Source organism: Hippocampus bargibanti, linkage group LG12 (genome assembly GCF_051943395.1).
Source record: "Hippocampus bargibanti isolate YZ-2025 linkage group LG12, ASM5194339v1, whole genome shotgun sequence".
Taxonomy (NCBI): Eukaryota; Metazoa; Chordata; class Actinopteri; order Syngnathiformes; family Syngnathidae; genus Hippocampus; species Hippocampus bargibanti.
The window spans coordinates 9,475,214-9,500,483 of record NC_142745.1 but is presented as its reverse complement, the minus strand read 5'-3'; the positions used below and the strand labels follow the sequence as shown (position 1 = coordinate 9,500,483).

The 25,270-nt window shown below is 40.1% G+C and overlaps 6 protein-coding genes across 6 annotated transcripts; 3 read left to right on the top strand and 3 right to left on the bottom strand.

Annotated features, from left to right (window-relative positions):
- Window positions 1–417: 417 nt before the first annotated feature.
- Window positions 418–3,307, top strand: tspo (translocator protein). Its single transcript, XM_089009906.1, has 4 exons — window positions 418–580; window positions 1,097–1,270; window positions 2,637–2,775; window positions 2,843–3,307. Exons 2-4 carry the CDS (start codon window positions 1,098–1,100, stop codon window positions 3,014–3,016), a joined length of 486 nt encoding a protein of 161 aa, XP_088866032.1. The 5' UTR covers window positions 418–580; window position 1,097; the 3' UTR covers window positions 3,017–3,307.
- A 651-nt stretch (window positions 3,308–3,958) lies between these two features.
- Window positions 3,959–6,340, bottom strand: uqcc2 (ubiquinol-cytochrome c reductase complex assembly factor 2). Its single transcript, XM_089009907.1, has 4 exons — window positions 6,160–6,340; window positions 5,368–5,442; window positions 4,219–4,285; window positions 3,959–4,125 (listed from the first exon to the last, which is right to left on the bottom strand). Exons 1-4 carry the CDS (start codon window positions 6,295–6,297, stop codon window positions 4,016–4,018), a joined length of 390 nt encoding a protein of 129 aa, XP_088866033.1. The 5' UTR covers window positions 6,298–6,340; the 3' UTR covers window positions 3,959–4,015.
- A 30-nt stretch (window positions 6,341–6,370) lies between these two features.
- Window positions 6,371–7,249, top strand: tomm6 (translocase of outer mitochondrial membrane 6 homolog (yeast)). Its single transcript, XM_089009908.1, has 3 exons — window positions 6,371–6,549; window positions 6,905–7,017; window positions 7,110–7,249. The coding sequence occupies exons 1-2, from the start codon at window positions 6,446–6,448 to the stop codon at window positions 6,999–7,001; spliced, it is 201 nt and encodes a 66-aa protein (XP_088866034.1). The 5' UTR covers window positions 6,371–6,445; the 3' UTR covers window positions 7,002–7,017; window positions 7,110–7,249.
- A 63-nt stretch (window positions 7,250–7,312) lies between these two features.
- Window positions 7,313–8,150, top strand: lg12h1orf74 (linkage group 12 C1orf74 homolog). The gene has a single exon (XM_089009904.1). The coding sequence runs from the start codon at window positions 7,321–7,323 to the stop codon at window positions 8,104–8,106; it is 786 nt and encodes a 261-aa protein (XP_088866030.1). The 5' UTR covers window positions 7,313–7,320; the 3' UTR covers window positions 8,107–8,150.
- sirt4 (sirtuin 4) lies at window positions 8,141–12,053 on the bottom strand. Its single transcript, XM_089009903.1, is given in 5 exon segments — window positions 8,141–9,404; window positions 9,836–9,990; window positions 9,993–10,132; window positions 10,936–11,432; window positions 11,916–12,053. Coding segments are annotated over 4 exon segments (945 nt in total). The 5' UTR covers window positions 11,916–12,053; the 3' UTR covers window positions 8,141–9,251.
- A 391-nt stretch (window positions 12,054–12,444) lies between these two features.
- sfi1 (SFI1 centrin binding protein) lies at window positions 12,445–25,263 on the bottom strand. The gene is made up of 34 exons (XM_089009641.1): window positions 24,956–25,263; window positions 24,806–24,877; window positions 24,597–24,707; window positions 24,431–24,525; window positions 24,239–24,356; window positions 24,067–24,169; window positions 23,636–23,747; window positions 23,373–23,522; window positions 23,227–23,297; window positions 23,059–23,151; window positions 22,641–22,738; window positions 22,450–22,516; window positions 22,163–22,293; window positions 21,987–22,068; window positions 21,697–21,878; window positions 21,059–21,131; window positions 20,904–20,966; window positions 19,714–19,788; window positions 19,552–19,623; window positions 19,380–19,467; window positions 19,031–19,152; window positions 18,094–18,168; window positions 17,925–17,996; window positions 17,753–17,840; window positions 17,406–17,527; window positions 15,843–15,917; window positions 15,600–15,773; window positions 15,385–15,527; window positions 15,220–15,300; window positions 14,412–14,529; window positions 14,266–14,329; window positions 13,894–14,014; window positions 12,956–13,055; window positions 12,445–12,879 (listed from the first exon to the last, which is right to left on the bottom strand). The coding sequence occupies exons 1-34, from the start codon at window positions 25,102–25,104 to the stop codon at window positions 12,736–12,738; spliced, it is 3,504 nt and encodes a 1,167-aa protein (XP_088865767.1). The 5' UTR covers window positions 25,105–25,263; the 3' UTR covers window positions 12,445–12,735.
- Between the last annotated feature and the right edge of the window lie 7 nt (window positions 25,264–25,270).

The following is a 25,270-nucleotide window of genomic DNA, read 5'->3' as shown; positions in this document are numbered from 1 at the left end:
AAAAATTACCCGTTACATAATTAGAATTTATTTGTTGTGCTGCTGTCACTGTGACCCAAAAAGTATTAACAGAAAAGAGAACCCGAGAAAGTGGGGAAATTCTTTATGAATGGTTTCCATCAGGACGACAAGGTGTGAAACCTTTGAGCACGTTGCCTGGACTGGAGTGGAGTGCGTTACAGCGTCCGCGCGCGCGTGTGTGTGTGCGGGTGTTTGTGATATGAAGATACGAAGAAGGCCTTAAAAGAGTTGAACCGAAGCAGAGTTTACAATTTTCCCCATTTCACTCATCTTTGCACTTTGAATTGCGAATGAATGCAGCATTGGCCAAACCGGAAGTAAAGGTACTATTACCAAACCGGAAGCACAGAGAGATTATTTCTTGTCTTGAGGTTTCTCTTTGTAAGCATGCTAGCTTGGGAGTGACTTGGGAGACAGTTGAGATAAGACTGCCCTGCCCAGTTGAGACATTTATATCACACGACAACAGCCTGACGAATTTAAGACGTGCATGGAAATAAGGGGAGTCGACAGTAGTGTAACGTATCGACTTGCAAAACACCAAAAACACAAGCGAGAGGTAAGGGAACCGGATCCACTCGATAAACTTTGTCTGTTTCCAAATAAACCTTGACTAACATCAATCGCAAGGACAGAAGTCTGGGATTGAAAAAAACGAATGCAATTTATGAAACGTAATTAGCTTGCATGCAATGTCCAAATGTGCAGCAGGGCTTTAATTAGAGTTATTTGGCATTGCTTCGGTGAAATGCGACCCCAGCTGGATTTGACAACGCGCAGGTGCTATTGTTGTCTACTGCATCAGAGGTTGGCACGCTTTTTTGACAATTAAATGATAAAAGTTGAAAAATGGCATGGGTTAAACAATGTTTACGCCAAAATATTGTTTTCTGTGATTGTTGCATTATTTTGTACTTTATTTTGCATTGTTATGCAAGTTTTACCCGTGACGTCATTGTGCGCTCGTTCGTAGTTACCTAACACAGTTTCATCATATTTGTGTGTATGTATGTTTGTGTGTGTGTGTGTGTGTGTGTGTGTGTGTGTGTGTGTAATTTTATTTATTTATTTTCAGAATGTGGTTACCCTTGGTTGGATTCACCGCTCTTCCACACATCGGGGGGCTCTATGGCGGTTACATCACCCGAACACAGGTGAAGACCTGGTACCCAACCTTGCAGAAACCATCATGGCGACCTCCAAATGCAGCGTTCCCTGTGGTGTGGACTTGTCTGTATACAGGAATGGGGTGAGTTTCACTTGCAAGAATCTCTGTTGAATACAATACAATAAACACCTCAAAATCAACAACAAATGTGGAAATGTTGCGGCTTGGAATCCAAGCGGATTTACGTGGGACAGGATATGTGAGACAATCTCTTTTCGTCAATGGATGCTACAGCTTTGTGTTTGCTTTCAACATTTAGCTTGTAGTAGACGTTCACATTCCATCATGACGTCCCTGATCCACTAGTGAAAAGGACACTTTGATCCTCTCCTCTTTCGTTTAGAACTGCTTCATGTAACAAAGAGGGTACAGAAATTTCTTAAGAATGAAACACTCTCAGTGTCTTTGTTTTATCATATTATTTATTTAGTTTTTTTGTTCTTTTGACTTGAAGATGGTGCCGCGAGAATGCCTTTCCTGTATTTTCTTTCTACTTCTTTCATTCATTTCGTCTTCCTTTCATAACTTTGCTGCTGTAAAATGTAAATGTATCTACTCTGAGACTAATAAATGTAAATCCAATCCAAAAACAGGCGACAAAACCATTAAAAAAAATAGCATACAATAAGTAACACTTGGGTTCTTGCTGAAATCGTGTCAACTGAGATGCGGTGGGTGGTCCCTTGCTTATGTCATGCAATATCTCTGTGCTGGACTTTTAAAGATGTAAATGTCCATTGGCGTGAATACTTGTCCATTTTCTTCTTGTATCTCACCTTTCCCCAAAGTCAGCCGTGTTGGGTCCCAGTTCATCTGCCCTCCTCATGAGGTCAAGCGCGAAAGAAATTGGATGGATGGAGTGCTCAGATCTGTAAAAATGAAATTTCCAGCAAAGACCCTCGTCACCAAGAGGCCACAAGATGGCGCCAATGTAACAGTTGCATATATTGACGAGACCCCTGCTTATTATGGATGATTGGGACCGAATTCTGAAAATCGGTGTATAATTGACACCCACTAAAATCTTGATAAATGAATAAAACGATCATAAAACTCCAATGTACCCCTTTCCGTGAAAAACTGGCGTTTCATCAAAAGTTAATACAAATATGATTTTTCAGTGAATAACCGACAGACAATAGGTTCCATCAACTAATTTATACTGAATTCATGAATGCCAAATGACAGACATGCAAGAATTGTATTGCCAATTTTGTTGTGTTCCAATATTCCCGCAACATGGCATCGAATCACTACATTTGTTTAACTGAAGCTCCTGAAATTATTTTAACCATGGCTCCTTGATACCAAGACTGTGCCAAAATAGCAGACTCACATGGTTGAATGTTTCTTTTACATATAGAAGAGAATAGCTTCCAAAATCAAATCCATACACTGTACTGTCTGTTTTTTGTGTGTACATTTCGTCCTCTTAACCGGAACACAGGTACGGCTCCTATTTGGTGTGGAAAGAACTTGGGGGTTTCACTGAGAACGCGGTGGTGCCTCTGGGACTTTACGGAACGCAGCTGGCACTCAACTGGGCCTGGACGCCCATTTTCTTTGGCGCACACAAGCTCAAATTGGTAAGTTCGACAACCCCTGTGTGATTCTTCTGATTACTTTTGTCTAAAATCTTACAACTCACTTCAGGCCTTAATCGAGATCGTGCTTCTCACTGGGACCGTCGGCGCCACCATGTGGTCTTGGTATCCCATCAACCGAACAGCCACTTTGCTGATGGCGCCCTACTTGGCCTGGCTGTGTCTGGCCACGTCCCTCAACTACTGCATATGGAGAGACAACCCTGAGAAAAAAGACGAGTAGGGAAAAAAATGATCTTTTCATGAGCCTTGAGCGAACAGCATGAGCATTTCATGTGACCAATCCATTAATGGGACTTTAAAATGATCTTTTTTTGATTTCGGGAATTTTTATTTGCACTAACCTTTTTGTTTCTGAGCCCAAAGTGACTTGATGATAGCAGTCAACTGGGCTGTTGATAGCAGTCAGAAATATACTTTGGAATTGTATTTTGTTATTTTTTTTTGAACTAGTAGTTTTTGTTAAAGGTTTTCTGCACACAGGATCGAGTTTAATAATTTCCCAATGTAATCATGTCAATGTTAGTCGACTTAAAAAACAATGCTTCATCAAGTACATTCAATCGAGCCTCTCATTAAAGGTTCTGACAAATGTTGACCAAATATCAAAGGAATCGCAAACTAGGGTCAAGTTAATGTTTCGTTCTGGAGTAACGCATATTTGCAACGCAAATGAAGAATAAAAAGATTCATGATGATCAAAAGCATATCAAATGGTTGTCCATGCGTCTAAATTCTTTTTATGTTTTCATGTGCTGCAAAGAAGAAACAGGTGTACTAAATGTGACTGGTAAACATACATCGCAAATGCTTCTTTGTGATATCACATGAAATATCTATACCTCTAAATTTGCTCCAAATTAAATGCATCAAACTGGAATATATTACCCACCCTCATCCCCCGCCATCAATTACAGGGCCTCTGGTTGATCCCAAACACCTTTCTGATATTTTAGTTGCCTTTTTTCCCACTATTAGCCAGGTTTTGTGTTAGTATACACTGCTCCTGTTTGGCTTTTCATAAATCTTTCTTGTCTAATGGCCCTTTTCCAGTGAAAGAAAACAGTTGGTAAGGTGTTCTTTTGTTGTGTTTCAGTTCTTTTGAAAAACATTATGAAATCCATGGATAAAAATAATATTTTGACTTGAAATGTAAATGCAAAGATAGCAACAATCATCTTTATTTTCATACAAATAAACAAAATAAGTACTCAATACAATGTTATTTTTCAGGGGCTTTCTCCGGAAGCTCCTCTGTTGACTTGGAGGAAAACCTCTCTGTAAATGTTTTCCACAAACTCTTTTTTTCATCATCTGACTGCTGTGCACTACCTGAACAATGAGGGGAAAATAGAGGGAAAAAAATCAAATGTTAATGTAAGTGGGTCACATGGAAATGCAACGACAACTGTAATATTTCCTGACCTGACAACATTAATTTACACTCCTCTGCTGTCACTCCAGTGAAGCTTGTGTCTCTCACACGAGGAAACTGAAAGTAAACACACCAACATTTTGGATTTTTGTCAAGTAGTTTACAACCTTACATTCTTATGATCACAATTTAGAGAAGAAGCCTGAAGCTGCACTGTACATCCTTTAAAGGACAACCAACGTCACTTTTTATTTCCTAACTGACATCAGAAAAACGTTTTATAGCATCTAAAATACCCAAAACATGCAGTATATTTTTATTCAAATGCAAAACACCAATAAAAATGACTTAGTGTCCAAAATCTGCAAAAAATTGAGCTGCGAATTGGGCATTTTCAGAAAGCCCTGCCCCCAGTTTGTGACGTCACACCAAGACGTCTTGCATTGCTGGAGAATCAAAACAATGGCTTCAGATTCGGAGAATATGCTTTCTTGTTACACATCCAGTTATGAATATGATTCAAATAGTTCTGAAGAGGAAAACATACATGTTTGCAATCGATTAAATAATTTATTCCATGCCATTTTGAGGCAACATTGGGGGGAAATGTATCACCCAAAAAGAGGCAGAAAATGGCGACTGAGCTCCTGTGAGGAATTAATCAGCCCGTTTCCACAGGCTGATAAATTACTTATATGGAACCTGGTCGCCCTCTTCTGGCTCTTTTTGGTGCAACATGACGTTTTCAGACCAAACAAGCACAGCAAAATGCATTGACGTGATGGAAGGACTGCTACAATGTGTCCTTTTTTCGGTCAGGGGCGTTCCTTCACTGACGTCACGTACAGACTCGTCACCAACTCAAAAACAAGACTTCCGGAATATTCAGCACGAGTCTTAAAACATAAAATATAGCTATATGTGGTGGAATCTTTGTAAGATACGCTTAGTAGAAGTCATTTGAAGCCATTTTACAAATTATGGACACAACTTGTCCGGAGACGTCGGTTGTCCTTTAAGACATTATAACATACAGAGCACTTTAAAACAGCGTGTTATGCTTCTTCCATACAACCAAAATTTAAATAGTATAATGAATACTGCTATGTTATGATACAGTTGGAAATTTGACACAAGATTTAAAACAAACGGGCTGAGAAAAACAATTCTTACATTTTTGAATAGAGAGTTATACTTACTCGTTGTTTGTATGTGTTTGCGTTAATTCTTGCCAGACTTTCATAAGTCTCATCACACTTCTCTGTGTCTGAGATCTGGAAACAGACAACCAAGAAAGCACATGAAGCCCCAATTTGGCTAGAGGGAATTAAAATGCTCCTTCAATCTGTTAACAGTAAACCATATTCATTTCAGCCACAAAAAAAAAATGAGTTTAAGATGAAATATATGATAAAACTTCTATCATGCTGATATTGGGAGCCTTGAATAACTATGATTTTGGGTCAAACGGGTCACACTGTTTATTTGACAATTTAAGATTTACAGTATGTTAGCATTATTTTCATTTTTATAACCATGATAAACAGTACTGTAAAATAAATCCACTGGAAACATTAAGATTAATCCCGTGTTTGTTCTTAATAACTACATATTATTGTTAGTTGGAAAACAGTTCACGTACCATTACTACTATAATATTTTTTTCCAGTAACCATTGGTACTATTAATAACAACTCTAATATTTTTTCCAGTACTATTAAGTGGAAAAAACGTTACGTTTTACACAGTTGGAGGCAAAATTTAAATACAGTAGGAACAGCCATTACAGAAATAAAGCAAATTATACATTAAATACGGTATATAAGATTTATGAAACAGAATTAACAAAAGTCATTCTGAATAAATAACATCCATTAATTGGTATTAATTGAAGGTGAGAGCAGCAAGGTCGACCGATGGCTCACTGTTTCCAGGTTAGCTTAGCGTCGGGTTATGTAGCGACGTAGCCGAATCGCCGGTGTTTTACCAACCTGCGTGTTTTCCCCTTCGCGGAAAGCAGCTGCAACTCGCTGCCGAAGAAACGTTCCTAAATCTCGACCTTTTTTGCTCTCGTCGCGTGGCCATTCCTCGCACAGCTTGAGGAAACGACGGTAGCGAGTTGCAGACATCGTCACGCCTAAGCGCGATTGGATAATGACGTATAGGAAACCTTTCCGATCCAAGTGGCTTGCCGTAGTGACCTCACGAACGTGCTACTTCCGTTGACTTCGGTCTAGCAGCTAAGCTCATCTCACCGAAGGCCGGTTATTTAGCATCATGAGTGGAGTAGGGGCCAAAAAAAGTTCGAACGGCTCGTCAAGTGTGACAGATTGGATTAGTTCGGCGTGTAAATTTGCAACGGATAGAAATGACTTCAGGAGGTGAGTCCAAGCAGTGCCAAGCAGGTTGCGTGGGAGCATTTTTTTGCTACCATTACCATCTCGTCAGAAGTGGTTTGTCCTTGCCATTAGGTCTTCCATTGAAGAAATAAAAACATTATGTCATATAAAAACTATGATGGTAACCACGTTTGGAATGTAAAACTACAGTGTCAGATATGTTCGAGATTTTTGTCTAGTCGAAAAGCAATGTTTCTTCTGCATGTCATTGTAAATCGTCGTCATAGGTAGACAATTTGTGATTCCCCATTTTTTTACACAAACTAAAATCATAAAGTTTCTATAAATGATGAACATTTGAATGATTTGGTGCCGTGGTTTGAATTTTGATTTTTAGGAATCTGCTGGTCAACCTGGGGTTGTTTGCAGCTGGTGTTTGGGTTGCAAGAAATCTCTCAGATTTTGACCTGATGGCCCCTCAACCTGTCACATAACCCCGTCACAGTCTGGGTATGGTGGGATTGCATTTGTACTCAATTTGACATTTGACAAATGACATTTTGTGTCTTGACCTTCTTTTAATCACGTATTGTCGTTTTTAGGTGTATTGGACGACAAAAGAAGAATACAAGAATTCACAGAAAAACATCTGCTAAATCCTAATTAGAAATGTTTTTCTCCTAGTTCAAAATTACTTTTTATATTCCTATTTTTGTTGTCTAGACATAACATAAAATCTGCCCTTGTTGCCTAGCTTGTATAGCATTTCAAAATTGTTTAATTTGTCAAGCTATCTGAGAGCTTTGTCAAGCTATGCACACTCGGGAGCTCTTTGTTGATGCTGCTCGTAAATATTTATCCAATGGAAGGAAACATCTTTCTGTCACACACAGTCTTGATGTGGCCGCTCATCTCTTGGCTGTTGATTCAGCTTTGAAACCCGCTCTGCTGTATGACACCAACAGCGCCACTGCAGAGCAGGTTCATCGGTATTTGCTCTCATGTCAGTCATCCCAACTCATATCGGACTCCCTTGTCACCTTGGATTTACACGGTAACAGCCTCATTGTTAACCCAGTTGTGATGCGCTCCAGTCTAGAGAGGATTCTTCACAATAGCAGCCCGACAGTAATTGACATCAGTCACTTATTGGAGAAGCCAACCATTATCGAGTCAGTCAAAACAGGCCTAAAGAGTATTGCGCAAGATCTCCTTTTTTATCTCAGCGACTTAAATGAAGCAAAGGATGTTGACAAAGTTATTTGTGTGGGAAACGGTTCAGATGAGTGGAATCTGAGCACTGTTTTCGGGCTGTTACTGGGTTACCCCACTGTTTACTGGTTTGATCAGACTGAGAGCTTTGAAAACTGCCTCGCTATGACCCCATTGACGGTGACCACGGTATCTGCAACATGGATTGCAGGTGCCTCCAGCCATCAACTTTACTCATTCAGCATCCCAACCGTCCTACAGAATGAGACTCTGTCTAGCCTGGTGGAGTGGAAGCTTGGCCTTCAAGAGAGATTCCAGCAGCAAAATATTCTAACAGACCTCACTGTTTGTCAATCTGCAATTACTCTACCGGCAGTTTGTTTGTGACCCAACATCACATATTCGTAACTCCATTAAACTGTTCAAAGAGCCTTTTCTTCTTGTTTATTAATACAGCATGACATTTGCAACTATATTTACAACCGGGACATAATTAGAAAAGAGTGGAGTAGTAATATTTTGATCCCACATGTATTGAATTGAATTTACTGAACTCTTACAGACACTGCCCAATTTACGAACAAGATACTTGCCGATCGGTCGTTCGTAAGGTGAATTCGTTTGTAAGTTGCTTCAGTGCTATATTTTGTATGGATAGTATGTTTAAGGTTTAGATAAGTATGTTTAAGGTTTATATAAATATGTTTAAGGCTTGTATAAGTAACGTCTATTGGTTTGTACTGAAAAATACACATTTAATAAAATATGCTCTATAAAGATATGTACATGTACAACTGGAGAGAATACTACATACAGTAAAGTCTCGTTATATCGATATTCTCGGGAGTCGGAAAAAATATCGATATAACCGGACTATCGATATATCCGATCCTGCGGCATGTAAATTTTCTCCTTGCGTTCATAGAAATAGTATCGTAATAAGCAGTACTATCGATATTCGTATAACAGATATCGATATAACGAGACTTTACTGTATCTACAACAATGTTTGCATGTGCCATTGTTTGTAACCTGAATGTTCGTAAGTAGGGGAGTGTCTGTATTCCTAAATGCAACATTAATCAAAATACTGTATTTAGACAGGGGGGGCATGGGACATATTTCAAAGAAAACTGGTCAACTTCTTCAAAAAATATAAATATTCAGGATATATTGTCATGAACTGAAGTAAAACTGTAAAGTGACCTTGAGAATTTTGAAAGGCGCTTAAAAATCAAATGTATTATTATTATTATAAAATCCTGATATTGTGGTACATTTCAAACAAATTTCACCATGGTGGGAATATTAAAGGCTTTCTGATTCTGAACCATGTTGCACCGCCCTAGTGGCATATTAGGCCCAAATGTGAACTGTGAGTATGTGGGGGTCGACTGTAGATTTTTGGATATCACGCTTGAATTGAATCACATAAGATTAAATGTGACGTTGTATTCGGATGATCCTGGTAGCGAAATTGAGGTAGTTTTTCCTCTTTGCACACAGTATGTCCATGTTTCATGGCATTACGGTCAGAGAGGTTGAATGACTGACAGTACTTCAGCACAGCGACCACTCACTTTGAGCTGTGCCAAATGATCTGCCCTCGTAGGCCCAATGTTCACAATGGCAACTGGTAACTTCCTGTCCTTAGCTGCCAATAAAAATCTGTATGCTGAGTAGACCTGTGAACACGTTGACAAAATTGTTGGTAAATCCAAAACTACAATGGGTACAGAAATAATTGGACAAATAAGACAACTAAAAATAATGACAATCAACCGTTTGCTCTTGAATTGTTGTTCAACATAATTCTTTTAAGAAACGTTATGATTAAAATGTTAGAACACAGACAAAAAACTGAAAATAATTTGACTACAAGCATATGTTCAACTAAAATGTGCCCACCAATTAGCATCTCAAGTGTCTTCAAACTTGTAATAAATCACTTTGCTTATTTGAAGAGAGACAAGTCATCACTATACTACATGTACTTGGTAACATGGTGTGGAATAGGCTAAATGTGGACCGGTAGAAGAAAAGGGAGATTAGCAGCCAATTTTATTCACGTGTGTAATCACCAGAAGAAAAATGTCTGTATTTAGGTGACACTCACCTGCAGTGATGACCCGAGAACGAGCACTGCGTCCGACTGGGCTAATTTGTTGTGTACAAACTGCACTGTGTCTTTGTTCACTGTGTCTCCAAAGAAGGTCACCTCAGGCTTCAATATTCCTCCACAGTCCACGCAGGATGGGACCCTGAAATGAAGGCCAGCTCATCTTCCAAGAAGACGTCACCATCTGGAGCCACTGCCCCGGCGGGCTGAGCTATCCAGCCTGGGTTGAGCTCATTTAAACGTCTCTGGAGCTCCTCCCTCGCAGAGATGCTGCCACAGCCTAAACACACTACCCTGAGGGTAGAAACACATGCTCACATTGAGTGTAACCAATTTAGTTTAAATGTTTTTTTAAGATCTTTAATAATAATAATAATAATAATAATACATTTAATTTACAAGCGCCTTTCTGAACACTCAAGGACACTTTACAACAAAGACAACACACAAAACAGTAAAATCATGCATAAAGCAATAAATAATAAAACAGCATAATAAATTAGACCATGTAAGCAAGTTTAAAGAGGTGGGTTTTCAGGTGAGATTTGAAAGTAGGAAGGGAGTCAATGTTGCGGATGTTGGGTGGAAGTGAGTTCCAGAGTTTAGGAGCGGAGCGGCTGAAAGCTCTGCACCCCATCGTTGTGAGACGGGCAGAGGGCGTGTAGAGGTGGAGGGAGGAAGAGGATCTGAGGGCCCGAGTAGGAACGGAGATTTGAATTAGGTCAGACAGATAGGGGGGGGCAAGGTTATGGATGGCTTTAAATGTAAACAGAAGTATCTTGAATTCAATACGGAGTTTAACAGGGAGCCAGTGGAGCTGTTGGAGGACAGGAGTGATGTGGTGAAATGAGGGGGTTTTTGTGATGATCCGGGCTGAGGAATTTGACTAGTTGGAGTTTATGGAGACATTTTTGATTGACCCCGAAAAGAAGTGAATTACAATAATCGATACGGGAGGTGACGAGACTGTGGACGAGGATAGCAGTGGTGTGAGGGGTGAGAGAGGGACGGAGACGATTGATATTGCGGAGGAAATAGCAAACATTGCAAAACAACCATACGTAATAAGCCTTGTTGTCACTGATATGTTTGGTCACCTGTGAGTACATCCATGGAGTTCAGTGAGTCTTTTCTGTCTTGCCTTTGAATGGAGGGCATCCACATTCTGGGTGACCAACCAGTGCAGCTTTCCTTGCTCTTCCCAATGCTGAAGCACCATGTGAGCTGCATTCGGATGATGCGATGAGAAATGCGGCCACCCCAGAAAGTTTCGTGCCCAATAACGCTGACGTGACTTGGCACTACGGAGAAACTCGACATGCTGAATGGGACGTCTGTCAGTACGGGCGTACAGGCCCACACCTTCTGAGCGGTAATCTGGGATGCCTGATTCGGTGGAGAGGCCAGCGCCAGTGATGACAAACAGCCGTGTGGCCTGCGAGACAAAGTCCTGGAGCAGCTGGAGACACCGTTTGTCTATGGAGCCACAGTTTGGGACGAACATCCCAGCGGGGGCTGTGGATGTCCTCCTCGAAGATGTTGTGTGCAGTGTTGTAACTCTGCATGGGATTCTCATCTGCTTCACAATGGTCATCTAAAAAAATCGTCATTGAATCGGTTCTCCAAATTTAATGTACCAAGTCGAGAAAATGCACCTTTGTACCACAATTCAGGCCAGTGTTTTTAACCATATTTTTTCTATGTCGCTGAGATTTTTCCAAAGAAAAATACTCTATGTGATTTGGTGTGTGCATTGGGTATTTAGCACTTCCATCGTTACAGTAAATAAAGCAAGGGGAACATGCTATTCTTCTTCCAGGTCCGAGTGAAAGGGACACACACGGATGAGGTAACACAAATGTATACAATCTAAGCATATCGTGTCAAAATAACCACAAATTACCTGGTTAATCTTTTCGTCGCTTGCTATCTTGACACCTACAGTACGTCTAGCCACACATACTGTATTTAATATGATGCGAGTAAAACTCAACACTTAGAGAAATGTAAGCACTAAAAAGGAATGCTAGACTCTTCAGCAAATCAACCAAATAGTAGACGCAAAAAAACACATTACCTTATAACAGCGGTTTGTAAACGCCACTAAAGAAGCTTGTTTGTGACTTGTTACATGACTTGTCAGCCACACCGGGATAAAATAATAGACCCGAAACTATCTTCGTGTGACATTGAAGACAACCGGAATCAATTGTTGTGCAACAGCAAATAGTTGCGCGATGCATTGTGGAACACGTAGTCATTTAGTCGAACGTTCGTAAAATGGGCAATGTATGAATACAAACACGATAACGAATTATACATTGTACGTCAAACTGTAAGATGGCCCCTAAAATGCCATTTTCATCAGTGCCCCTGGAAAAAAAATTGAAACTGATAACAAAATAGTGTTTAAATTTTGACCAAAATATTAAGAATTTAGTAGTGACATTTTGAAGACTTCAGAAACCTGGCAAAACGACCCTTTGTTTGAACCTCAAAACAATAAAATGTTTCTCAGAACTGGACAGTCATGTGGAAATCACAGACGCCATCTTGGAATAATAATGAAGATGTTGGCAATAAATAATTCTTTATACAAATTGTTTCATAACTTTATTTACATCACCTCAAATTCTTCAAAATGATGTGCAATGTAAAAAAAAATGCGCACCTTCAGTACAAACGTTATATTCTACTGCACTCCGTCTACAAAATCTCCAGCCGGACATTAAAATAAAATCTTGAGAATCCTGGACTATATTGCCCCCCCCCCCACCCCACCCCACCATAACAATATATGCAGTACACTGTGAGAAAGGAAATAAAATGAACTGACCCAATTATAATTGTAGAAGGAGACTAAACCGTTTTCAGTCATTGTCTAAAGTGCGTTACGTTTACATTTGCACCTGCTGATAAAGAGAAGAAAATACTGAGCGGTCGAGAACAGCCTGTAAATGTTGAATCCTTTCTGCATGAAATCGCATTGTCAGCCTTCGTGTTCCCAAGTCACGGGACAATTTCTCCATGCGCTCCTCCAGCTGTAAACGCGCAAATCACAAAGTGAGAGAAACGTTTGGTAATTTAGTCTGCGATAACCAACCAGTTTTCCCTCACCTCTTTGAGCTCTTGACAAACCGCATTTGTAGCCATTTCCTGATCTTTTCCACTGGTCTCTAGCCACCTTTGCAAAACGTATTTAATTCTCTGCCAGAGCCTGAGCAGCCAAAAAGCCTTCAGTAAATGATGATGTACATGACAACCAGTGGCGGAACTTCTAGGCCTGCAAAGCCTTCTGTGCTGGCCTAAAAATATCTCAATCACGGACTGATATTAATTGTATTTTGTCCAAGAATTCTTATTAAATAATTCTAAATTGTCTTTCAGCTTCCTTTCATGACCTTTCCCATGTTGCGCTGCTTACAGGTGTGTGTTTTTGTATTTAAGCATTTAACCAATCACATTGCAGCCATCATTTTTTTATCGGGGGTCAGTAATCTACCTGGACGCCTTCACAATCAGTTCTGCAGGCCCTGGAGCATAAAATACGTGTCGATGAAACTGTTGCTTTAACCAATCAGATTTTGAGTAGGCAACCCATGGCCTGCTGGAAGGCGCTGGAAACGTCAGTTTTGGCCAACTGTGATTGGCTAGTCACGAGTTAATCATAGTATCACTAGTTGCTAGTTATAAGAGCATACTGGACAGAGCTTGCACACTGTATTGGTAGCGAGCTACATAAGCAAATATACTGTGTTGATTTAATAGCAGCTTTGTCAACCCACAATTGCTGAAAGAGGAGAAGAAATTGATTTGGTGGGAGATTTCCTGTCAAAGCCATTTTCAAGACGGACTTTTCAAGAAAAAAATGGACATGTTAAGAAAGGTGAGGTCAGTGATTTCCTGGCTTATGATACCCTCTAGTGAACTTGTATTAAATCACACCACACTTTTTTCAGTCTAGATTGATTGAGACGTCGACCTAGCGATGAAATCCATGGCCCGCCACTGATGAAAACAGAAAAGCATGACAAATTATGTTAATTTGCGCTGACCTGAGCTGCTCCCTGTCCTGCTGGAAGCTCCTAATGTCCTGCTTTATGCTCATTAGCTCCTTCATTAGCGATGAGGTTGCATCATTTGCTGAGTCTCCATTCGGTTCTTTTGAATGTATGTCTTGAAGAAAAGCCACAATATATACAGTAAAGTCTCGTTATATCGATATCGGATATATCGATAGTACCGGTTATATCGATACTATTTCTATGCACGCACGGAGAAAATTACATGCAAACGGGGTCGGATATATCGATAGTCCCGGTTTTTTCGATATTTTTTCGGACTCCCTTGAATATCGATATAACGAGACTTTACTGTATTTATTAAATGTATATAAGCTAGAGAGCGGAAAGTCACTTTCGATGTACCTGAAGGCGTTGATGAAAAATGTGCCAAACTCTGTTCTGCTGTTCCCAAGATGCCATATCCCGTCTAGGATATGAACAACAAATAGAAGGTGGAGGACTTGGTGATGGATTGATTCATGTATCAAAGTCAAAGCGACGATTTTTACATTGTTTTCTGTGTTCATGGACGCGGGTGGTGGCAAGAGCAGCTCACACGGCGTCTGACGGATGCAAGCTGGAGATTTCTGGGGCGATGCGTGGCGCACGTCTCCGCTTTGACAAGGGCTGTTGATAGGGAAGGAAGGATGATAGATGGATGAGGATGACAGAGCAAGATCTGTCTGTGATGAAGAAATGCACTGCCAAAGTTGTGTGTCTACTCCAGCAGATGTTCGGCAGCTGAACAAAAGACCCAAAAGCATTTTTAGCCTTGACGCTGCGTACATAATTATGTGTGTCAAGCTCTTTTCAGGATCTTGATAATGATGATCTTTTTTTAAATTTTGAATGATTTTTTTTCAGTCTTGTGACTTGATGAATATGAAATAATAAAAAAACTGATGATTTCTAGATACACATACAGCCAAATTTGATTAAATAATTTACAAAATAGCTAAAAATAAATACATTGTGAATAATACAATACATTACAATATATATTGATTTATATAGTGCTTTATCAACAGCTGAAGCTGTAACAAAAGGGCTTAACATGGACAACTATCCTAGTATACAGGATATAAAGCAGTCACAAAGATAGTAGAAAGCACCAGGGAATAAATGAATGAATAAATAAAAATTAAAATAATAATAATAATACATACATAAATACATAAACAAATAAATACATACATAAATAAACAAATAAATAAAATGATAGTAAAATGATAGTAAAATTATAGCCAATGAATAAATAAATAAATAAGTAAATAAATAAAATATCAGATTTAAAAAAAAAATGGAAAAAAGTTATACCCATCATACGGTAATGCTTTCAGTGAGGGCGCAAACAGTTCCTCGCAGCGTCGAGGCTGGCGTCGCACCAAAGGGTGGATTCTGGAGAAGAAATGGCAAAAACGCATACATTTGTTTAAAATTTGGAAAAAAAATGGAATCATTTAAGGGCTGCTATGCACTCACAGCTCATTGTCATCTGCGTCACATTTCCCAGATTTCCAATCTGGACAAGGGAAGGTCACTGTGTTTTTTTGTGGTTTGCAAAGAGCCCTCTGCTTCCACTTCATGGCACAACACTTCACAATTCTCTGAATACGAAGACTTTGCTACAGAAAATAAGCAGGCTGTTTGAACGGGGCACATTTAGTTAGAGAAAGGAAATATGAACACAAACGCACCAGTTCTTCATCTATCTGGATTGCAGGCTTCGCCAATCCCCAGCTGGTATTTGTGTGTGTACTGTACATCCCATCCACACTTTGTGACTCATCTTTGTCTCCTTGAGCTGCTTCCAACGCCTCTGTTTTCTGTCGGCGCTGCGCTGTGACCCATAGCCTCCATGCATACAGCACCTGCAGCAGTTCCCCCCCAAAAAAAACCGCTCGACCAGAGTTTTAAAGCAAGAAGAAGACAGGTGGTACCTTGGCTTGAAGAGTGAGGGCCCAATGCCAGAGGGCCTGCTCGGTCTGCACGGACACCTTGTCTTTCAACAGGAACTATGTACACACACACGTTTAGGTACACATGCACATTTTAACTTATGCGTCAGCAAGTGATCCATGAAAAAATGTTGCCTAAAATGACAATCTTTGGTCAACATTGCCAGAGAGGTATTGGCTCTGGGATTGGCTTTGAATCAGAATCTCGGGTCACAAGTGTCAAACAAGATTTGGTCCCCCATGGCATTTTATGTGGCCCTCAAGAGAAAATCATTTGTGTAAACTTCCATGATCATTGTTCAAATCTGTACCGAAATATGAAATTGTCAAAAATAATACATTTTGTAGTAATTGTGTACTTGATTTGAGTGATTTCAAAAGTAGTAATTCATCAATTTGTGGTGTACAATAGCACAATAACATTTTTTTACATTATTTTCCGTTCGCTGTTCTGGCGGCCTTTCAAGGGAAAGTGTAACACGAAAGTGGCCCGCAGCAAAAATGGTTTTGACGCAGCTGTTCAAGGTCATTCATATCGTCAAATTTTTGAAAAAAGGTAACATTTGTGTCTGGAATATTTATTTTAACTCATTCACTGCCAGACAATATGCAAAAATGTGTCCACTGCCAGGGTCTTGGTCATTCCCACTCGAATTCCAGGACCCACAGAATATTGAGTTTTAGGACTACATAAACATTCAATGCAGCGTAAGAAACCTTGGGGATCTCTTCTTTCATCCGAAAAAAAGAGTTAATTCTGAAAATATATGAGTCTGGAGTTATAGGAGCTTGGAATGAGGGCGGTTTGTTTATATAGCGCTTTAACAACAGCTGAAGCTGGAACAAAACGCTAACATTGAAAAAAATTGAAATGCTGCCCCTTGTGGAAAAGAAAAAAATTGCCAGATGTCTGACCAGCACTTTATCAGCAACCAAGCATGAAAAAACAGAAAACGATCTAATTCGGAAATGGCGCTCTTTATCATATTTTCAATTCCCGAATAAATTCGTGAATGGCAGTGAACGAGTTAATAATAATATCATTGAATGTTTTTAATAATTTTTGTATTCTATTGATTAAATAGTCAGCTTCAAGGTTAGAAGATGACAAATCTTAACACTGAGCCATGTCGCCTCAGGCCTTTAGCGTGCCACCAATTCCAAAATATTTTTTTCCTATTTTTAACATATTTTGTACTGGATCAAGGTGGAAGTGAGGCCACATTGCCAGTGAGTGACCATATTGACTGCATTCATACTACATTTATCATCTTGATTTTTTTTCCATAGGAAACAATGCCAAGGACATTTAAAGCTGAGGGATTAGCATTGACTGTAGCAATTACAGGTAAAAAAAACATATATCCACCATATTTGACTGTATATGTAAAATTAGTCAGCGACCTTCCTCCTCCAGAGTACAAAGTAGGTCTGGTACATCTTCAGTCTCAGCAACGACATTCCTTGTCGTTTCATCCCCAACGACATCACTGTTGCCATGTGATGTTGATTAAACCAATAGGTGTGAGTCGTTAGGAAACTTACCTTATATTTGAGGTTTTTATGATGAAGCTTCTTCCATGCTTGCAATGTTTTCATCAGCAAATTGAAGTCGTAATGCTTCTGGGCTTTTTCTGTGACTCCTCGTTCCTTCTCCAGGAGCTCCCCTAGTGACAGACCGACAAAGAGTAGAAGCGGTTTCACAAATTAGACTTCGTGTTGCAATGCTTTTGATACATTGGAATTATTCGTTTTGAATGCTGTATTTTAAGTGTCTGTCATCACTGGATATGATATTCTTTGTTATTGTGCCATCGGAATGACCCTTTTTGTTGTTACAAATGCATCCAAATGGAGACATTATTTTTTTTCCATGTGTGCTTTATTCTTGCCTGGATTGTCAGAATATTCAGGCCTGTCGGAGGTTTTTCTCTTGTGATGGTGGTCAGGCAGTGCACCCTTTGTTTCTTCTCTCCATGCCTGGTTATGGGCACAGTAAGTCAATTACGAGTCTTAGTTGAGTGCACCTGTCTTAAAGCAAATCAAACGGTTGGCTTTGTTTACCAAAGCAAATTTCGTCGCCTCCACCTTCTTCCGGCGCTTTTCTGTGACCCACAGTTTCCAGCCGTACAGCACCTGCGATAAGTTCCCAAACACCACATAAAGACAACTGTCTTCCTGCATCATGCAATCATATTTCGAACAGAAAATGGATGAAACAGGGAGATGACACCTTGGCTTGAAGTGTAAAGGCCCAATGCCAGAGTGCTCGTTCGGTCGCCTCTGAAATTTCGAGTGTCTCCGGAAGCTGTTGGCAGAGATTAAAAAAAAAAAAAATATATATATATACATAAGACTGTTTACATCATGCATAACAGACATAACATCAGGTACACCAGTACACTCAATTTAGATGTAATAAAAAAACAATATTAAAAATTTACCCTTTGTAAATATAATAATAATTCACTTGATAGATATTAATTTAAGAATACAGTATACTGTATTCATTGTGGAAGGTGTACAATTGCAGTGATATAACTATGTTGTGAAATGAATCTGTCACGTTCCGAAGGCGACATTGGCAGCTGACGAGTGGGAACGTTAGGGATAGGTGGTGGATCGCTAAGCAGGTGACAGAGGCGTTGGTGCAGGCAGTTGATTTATTAACAGAAAGTGTGGGTCCGAGATGACGTGGAGCCGGTAAAAAGTTTGTAGAACAAACAAAAGTGACAAAAAAACAGCAAGGCTAGTGGGTGGGCGGCAATCCACCTAACCACACTAACTAACAAAATAAAAAGGCACACGAGGGTGCAAAACAGCATATAAACAGACGCGATTGTAGCTAGATAATTCTCGGGCGAAGCAACTCACGTACTGAATACACGTTCAAGGTACGGGCCAGGCGCGAGGCGTAGTGTCTTCTGACGCTGGGTAAGTGCCAGCGTCAGGTTTAAATGTCCAACAGTCAGTGTAAAAAAACATATATCCCATCATATTTGACTGTATATGTAAAATTAGTCAGCTACCTTCCTCCTCCAGAGTACAAAGTAGGTCTGGTACAGCTTCAGTCTCAGCAACGACATTCCTTGTTGTTTCATCACCAACGACATCACTGTTGTCATGTGATGTTGATTAAACCAATCGGTGTGAGTTGTTAGGAAACTTACCTTATATTTGAGGTTTGTATGATGAAGCTTCTTCCATGCTCGCAATGTTTTCATCAGCAAATTGAAGTCGTAATGCTTCTGGGCTTTTTCTGTGACTCCTTGTTCCTTCTGCAGGAGCTCCCCTAGTGACAGAGCCACAAAGAGTAGAAGAGGTGTCACAAATTAGACTTCTTGTTGCAATGCTTTTGATACATTGGAATTATTCGTTTTGAATGCTGTATTTTAAGTATCTATCATCACTGGGTATGATATTCTTTGTTTATTGTGCCACCGGAATGACCCTTTTTGTTGTGACAAATGCATCCAAATGGAGACATTATTTCTTTTTCCATGTGTGCTTTATTCTTGCCTGGATTGCCAGAATATTCAGGCCTGTCTGAGGTTTTTCTCTTGTGATGGTGGTCAGGCAGTGCACCCTTTGTTTCTTCTCTCCATGCCTGGTTATGGGCAGAGTAAGTCAATTACGAGTCTTAGTTGAGTGCACCTCTCTTAAAGCAAATCAAACGGTTGGCTTTGTTTACCAAAGCAGATTTCGTCGCCTCCACCTTCTTCCAGCGCTTTTCTGTGACCCACAGCCTCCAGCCGTACAGCACCTGTGATAAGTTCCCAAACACCACATAAAGACAACTGTCTTCCTGCAATCATATTTCGAACAGAAAATGGATGAAACAGGGAGATGACACCTTGGCTTGAAGTGTAAGGGCCCAATGCCAGAGTGCTCGTTCGGTCGCCTCTGAAATTTCGAGTGTGTCCGGGAGCTGTTGGCAGAGATTACAAAAAAAATATATAAGACTGTTTACATCATGCATAACGGACATAACTTCAGGTACACCAGTACACTCAATTTAGATGTAATAAAAAAACTATATTAAAAATTTACCCCGAGATGACGCGGACCCGGTATAAAGTTTGTAGAACAAATAAAAGTGACAAAAAAACAGCAAGGCTAGTGGGTGGGCGGCGGCAATCCACCCAACCACACTAACTAACAAAATAAAAAGGCACACGAGGGTGCAAAACAGCATACGACGCGGTGCATATAAACAGACGCGATCGTGGCTCGATAATTCTCGGGCGAAGCAACTCACGTACTGAATACACGTTCAAGGTATGAGTGAGGCGTAGTATTTTCCGACGCTGGGTAAGTGCCAGCGTCGGGTTTAAATGTCCAACATGAGGGAATTGACAGCAGTTGGCGGACGTCGGGAGCGGAGGCCCCGCCCAGCTGTCAACTCGCTCATGACAGAATCTGTCTTTAACAGTGTAAACTTAAAAAATGGATGATTGTCCTTCAGATGGCACATGTAGTCCTTACATTTGCTCTCATTGTCTTTAAAGTGCCTTGCGGCTGAAACATTCTGTTAACTCTTTCACTTCATTCTGTTAACTCATTCACTGCCAGACGTGCAAAAATGTGTCCACTGCCAGGGTCTTGGTCATTACCACTTGAATTCCAGGACCCACAGAATATTGAGTTTTCGGACTACATAAACATTCAATGCAGCGTGAGAAACCTTAGTCTCACTTCTTTCATCAGAAAAAAAAAATCTTAAATTATATGGGTCTGGAGTTATATGAGCTTGAAATGAGGGCGGCTGTCCAAAATACAATGCAATACATACATATTGGTTTATATGGCCCTTTACCAACAGCTGAAGCTGGAACAAAGCGCTAACACGAAAAAAAGGGAAATGCTGCTTATTTGTGGAAAAGGAAAAAACATTGCCAGAGGCCATAGCTAGTGCTTTATCAGCACCCTAGCAAACAAAACCGGAACAAATTCGGGAGTGGCGCTCCACGTCATATTTTACATTCTTGAATACATTCGTGAATGGCAATGAATGAGTTAATGTTATTTGTATGTTGCCTATACCTTCCTGGCCACCAAGCTTTGCTCTGCAATTTCTTCTTCATGGCATCGCTGAAATTTCTCTTCCTGGACAAAATGAAACACATATGTCAAAAAGTTATTTTCACATTATAGAAAAGCAACAAAAGATGGAGCAAGACTATATAGAGGACAGGCACCTTTGTCCAGCTATCCAACGGCCATCTGATGGAGTGAAGATCGTCCTGATGACAAGCCTGCTGCTCATTTGTACTGGTATCAAAATAATCATGAGCAATCATGTAATTATAACAAGAACTCGTTTGTGCACTGCATTGTTTAAAATGAGGTCTAGTGGCATATTCCAGGCAAAAAAGCCAGAGTAAGCAAAAGCTATTTAACCCATATAAAAGCAACAAATATAACACACAAAACATAAATAAATAACAAAAAGACACACGTCTGCGGTAATAGAAATAGAAAAAATAAAAGAAAAAGTAATTCTCTGCCTTTTTAGTGTAACAATAATAATAATAATACATTTTATTTTCAAGCGCCTTTCAAAGCTCTCAAGGACACTTTACAGCCACAGACAAGCATAGAAAGAAAAACAGATGCAATAAATAAAATACAATTATACATAGAAACAAGAGAAAAGCTACGCAGAAAATGCGATTTTAAATAGGTTGGTTTTGAGATGGGGTTTGAAGGTGGGAAGAGAATCAATGTTACAAATGTTGGGAGGAAGTGAGTTCCAGAGTTTGGGGCAGAGCAGCTGAAAGCTCTGTCCCCCATCGTGCTGAGACAGGCAGGGGGCGCACAGTGTACTTTGTCTCACCTGGCCTGTAACCGAGGTCTGCTATCTATTTGCTGTCCTGAAGAGGTGTGAGGAAGCCTTTGCTGGCCCTGATCTTCTTGCGCCTGGTACTTCGCCTTCTCTTCTCGCTTCTGCTGCTCTGCCCGTTGCCTCCATCGAACCCACACTCGCTGTATGCGACTTTGCTCGTCATGAAGAATGGCCTGATGAAAACAACAACTCATTATCGTCTGCAATGTTTCACAGTAATATTCACACGACGAACCGTTGGCAGGTCAGTTGGTTTGAGTAACAACAGAGTAACAACATACTAATCGCAGCAAGAGCATCTCATCCTTGTGCTTGTTTGACCTTTCCCGCCAGGTGCCCAGCACCCGAGTGCACAGGTGTCCCCTGAAGACAAAAAGTGTGCAGCAAATCATTTTGCGCTTCACAATATTAATAGTGTGATAACATTGCTCGTGAAGAAGGGCAAAATCATGCTCACTTATGATAGACATCCGCCTTGTGACTCCTGTCTTTCTTCGCTCTTCTCTGCAGAATATACTCACACCAGGAGTTGAAATAATGAGCCAAACAGTGCTCTGCAAACCAAACCTCAGCTCGCCACTCCAGCTCCTGCACAACAGCACATGAGTATCTGAAAGTGTGCGTTGAACGCTCAATAGTACCAAGGAAAAAGACATAATATCTCTCCAACATACGAGCTATGCAGAAAAACAACGGTTTTGAATTAGACTATTCTACAATATGGGTATGTTCAACGTTAAAGACCTGAATCTGTCTTTTCTCAGCAAGTTTTCGCCTCCAGTGGTCAAAAGTGCAACTCAGCAGGTACGTTCTACAAAGGGAGCAAGTCAAACATAAATAACTAAATATATAAATAAATATATATAACAGGGGGGGCAGCCAGAAGTGAATTACAGTACATGTTTACACCAATGAATGTGGGAACTTAATGGCACCTGTAGTTTTTCCGTGCCATGTCCGTCCAGGCTTGGAGAGGTTTATCTTCAGTCTCCTCCAATCTGTCTTTCCACAGCCTCCAATGCTTATTTTTGACCTATTTAAAATATAACAACACAACATATACTTCAATCAGCGATTCCCAACCACGGCGTTATGGCACACAAGTGTGATGAGAGATATGCCTTGGTTATTATGGTAATTTGAGCTTTTTCTTCTTCTTTTTTTTTACCCAAGAGAGGCAGACTATTAATTCTTGGATATTGTATTATGGATGGGATTTGCAGTCATTCTGAGACATTTTTATAATATTCTCAGGCACATGTGGCATAAAACAATGTGGCATTTCATTAGATTGTTCCCAAAATGGCTGCTTAATGAGTGTATTTAAGTAGTGCAAAGTGTCTTCACACTTACAGCTTGGTTATGGTGCTGGATTGCTGTGTTTTTGTTCAGCCGTTTAGCTCTGTTTTTGGACACGTTTTGAGAAAGCCCTTGAAATACAGCACGCTGCGAGTAGAAAAGAGATTTATCGGTACAGTACACGCACAACTCGTTTAGGGTGCCTTTAATTTCTAACGTGACCTGTAGGCGATGGTTGTAGTGTTGCCTTGCTCTCTGGCCTCTGTCTGCTTTTTGTTTGCGACATGTCACATCTGCTGAAGAGCTCAAGAATGTAAACCTGTTGGTAGGTTGAAGCTAGCATGAAAGCAAATTTAAAAAAAGGATACACGCCTTCCAATGCTGCATGGCTGTGCACAGAGATACCCGACTTTCCAGAGGCTCCGTGTCTTGCAAATGCTCCTTTTTGCCTTGTTTGCGATGCCACTCGCTCCTCCACACTCTCCAGCTCAGCCTCATCAGGTGAACTTGGGCGATAGCTGAATAACCAAGAGAGTAAAATAATAGTATAATAATATAATAATAATAATAAATAATAATAGTATAATAATAATATCCTTAAATAAAAAATGTACAATTTTTGCATGATAACCTTGTAAGGCTTTTTTGTGCTGACGTCTGGAGACAAACACTTGCCACTCGTTCAATGATTTCTTTTGCATCCTGTTGTTGAAGTGAAGAGAAGCTATGGATTCTTTCTCCATCTGTGAACAAGCAGTAGGGTGCAGCTCATTTCACTGAAGGAAATTGTTTGACAGAAGATCAGATAACATACATGTGTCCCTTTCAAGTATTAAATAAAATTCATACATTTTCCTGACGATGGGTCTGATTTCTGAATAGAAATGCCACATTTATGTGGACTCTTGAATTAAAGGTGAAAGACTTCTTTCCAGTCACATCTTGGTAGTTTAACATCATATCAATTTCGGTGGTGTTGTACAATGGCAATTTCACACGTATATTTGAGTGTCCAAATACATCAGGACAAATATGTCAAGGACAGAATTGGTGAATATTCACCTTGTTCTGTATATTCACTGAGTCGTGCTTCAAGGCTTGGTCCTCCATTGTGGAAATGTTTTGATGCTCTTGAAGCCTCGCTTGCCATAAACACCATGCTGACCTGGACGAGTTAAAGAATGTTATTTTTACTTAAAAATTAAACCTCAAGGCACAGTGCATCATGACATACCGCAGCCTTGTGCGCCTGTGTTGCTCTCGAGCTATCTGAAGTGCTTTGCTTTTCAGTCGACACATTTGGATGAAAAGCTCCCACTTGTTCCAAATCTGACACACCCGGGACCTGTCAGCTGATGAACACCAATGCAGTGGTCATTTAAGAATGCTACAAATTAATTCTCGGAATTGTTTCCATCAGTCATACCGAATGCTTGAGCTTTGTGCACTTTGCGCTTCTTTTCCACTTGCAGTGCCATAAATGTTTGCCATCTTCCTAATGTCATGAAGAGCAGATAATACCTTGAAGAAAGACACCTCATTTCAAGATCAACTTGACTTGTTCATTTTCAGTAAATGTCTCAAGAACCAACCTGTAATGGCACTCAGCACGTACTGAAAGACTCCACTCCCTCCCAGATGACCACCATTCCTCTTTCCATCCCTCAAATGATTTTCTCAGCAGCACCCTGTCATAATGACACCTGTAGATTAAAAAAATCCAAAAGCACATTTTACACGATTTAACAATGCCCAGAATGTGTTGCTCTTGACATGCAACATAAATAGCTAAAATTGGTACTTGGCTTTATGAGGGAGTATTCGACCAAATGTGTTCTGCCGCCATATCTTTAGGAACTTGCTTGCCAAATACCTGCAAAATAGATATTACACAAAAATTGCAATACCTGTATATCGACGTACAGTAAGAGTAATGTAAGAACATTTTCACCTAATCCTAAAATCGTAAATTATTTCAGATGTGTCCCAAGTGTATCTGTTTTTTTGGATAGATCTGCTTTGAACTGCACACTCTTGGTCATCGACACTAAATCTGACGCTGTGTAATTTAGGTTTTTGTAGTCGGTGTTGTTTTTCCATTATTGGAAAGAATCTGTTTCACACGACTGTGTGTCCACGGTGCACCGTTTGAAAGAATAACACGCAACATTGACATAACTAGTCATTCAAACTGAAAATTATATCGGTATTGTTTCGAAAGAAAGTTCACTCCGTTCCTTGGTTGTCGTTTGACGAACTACCTACC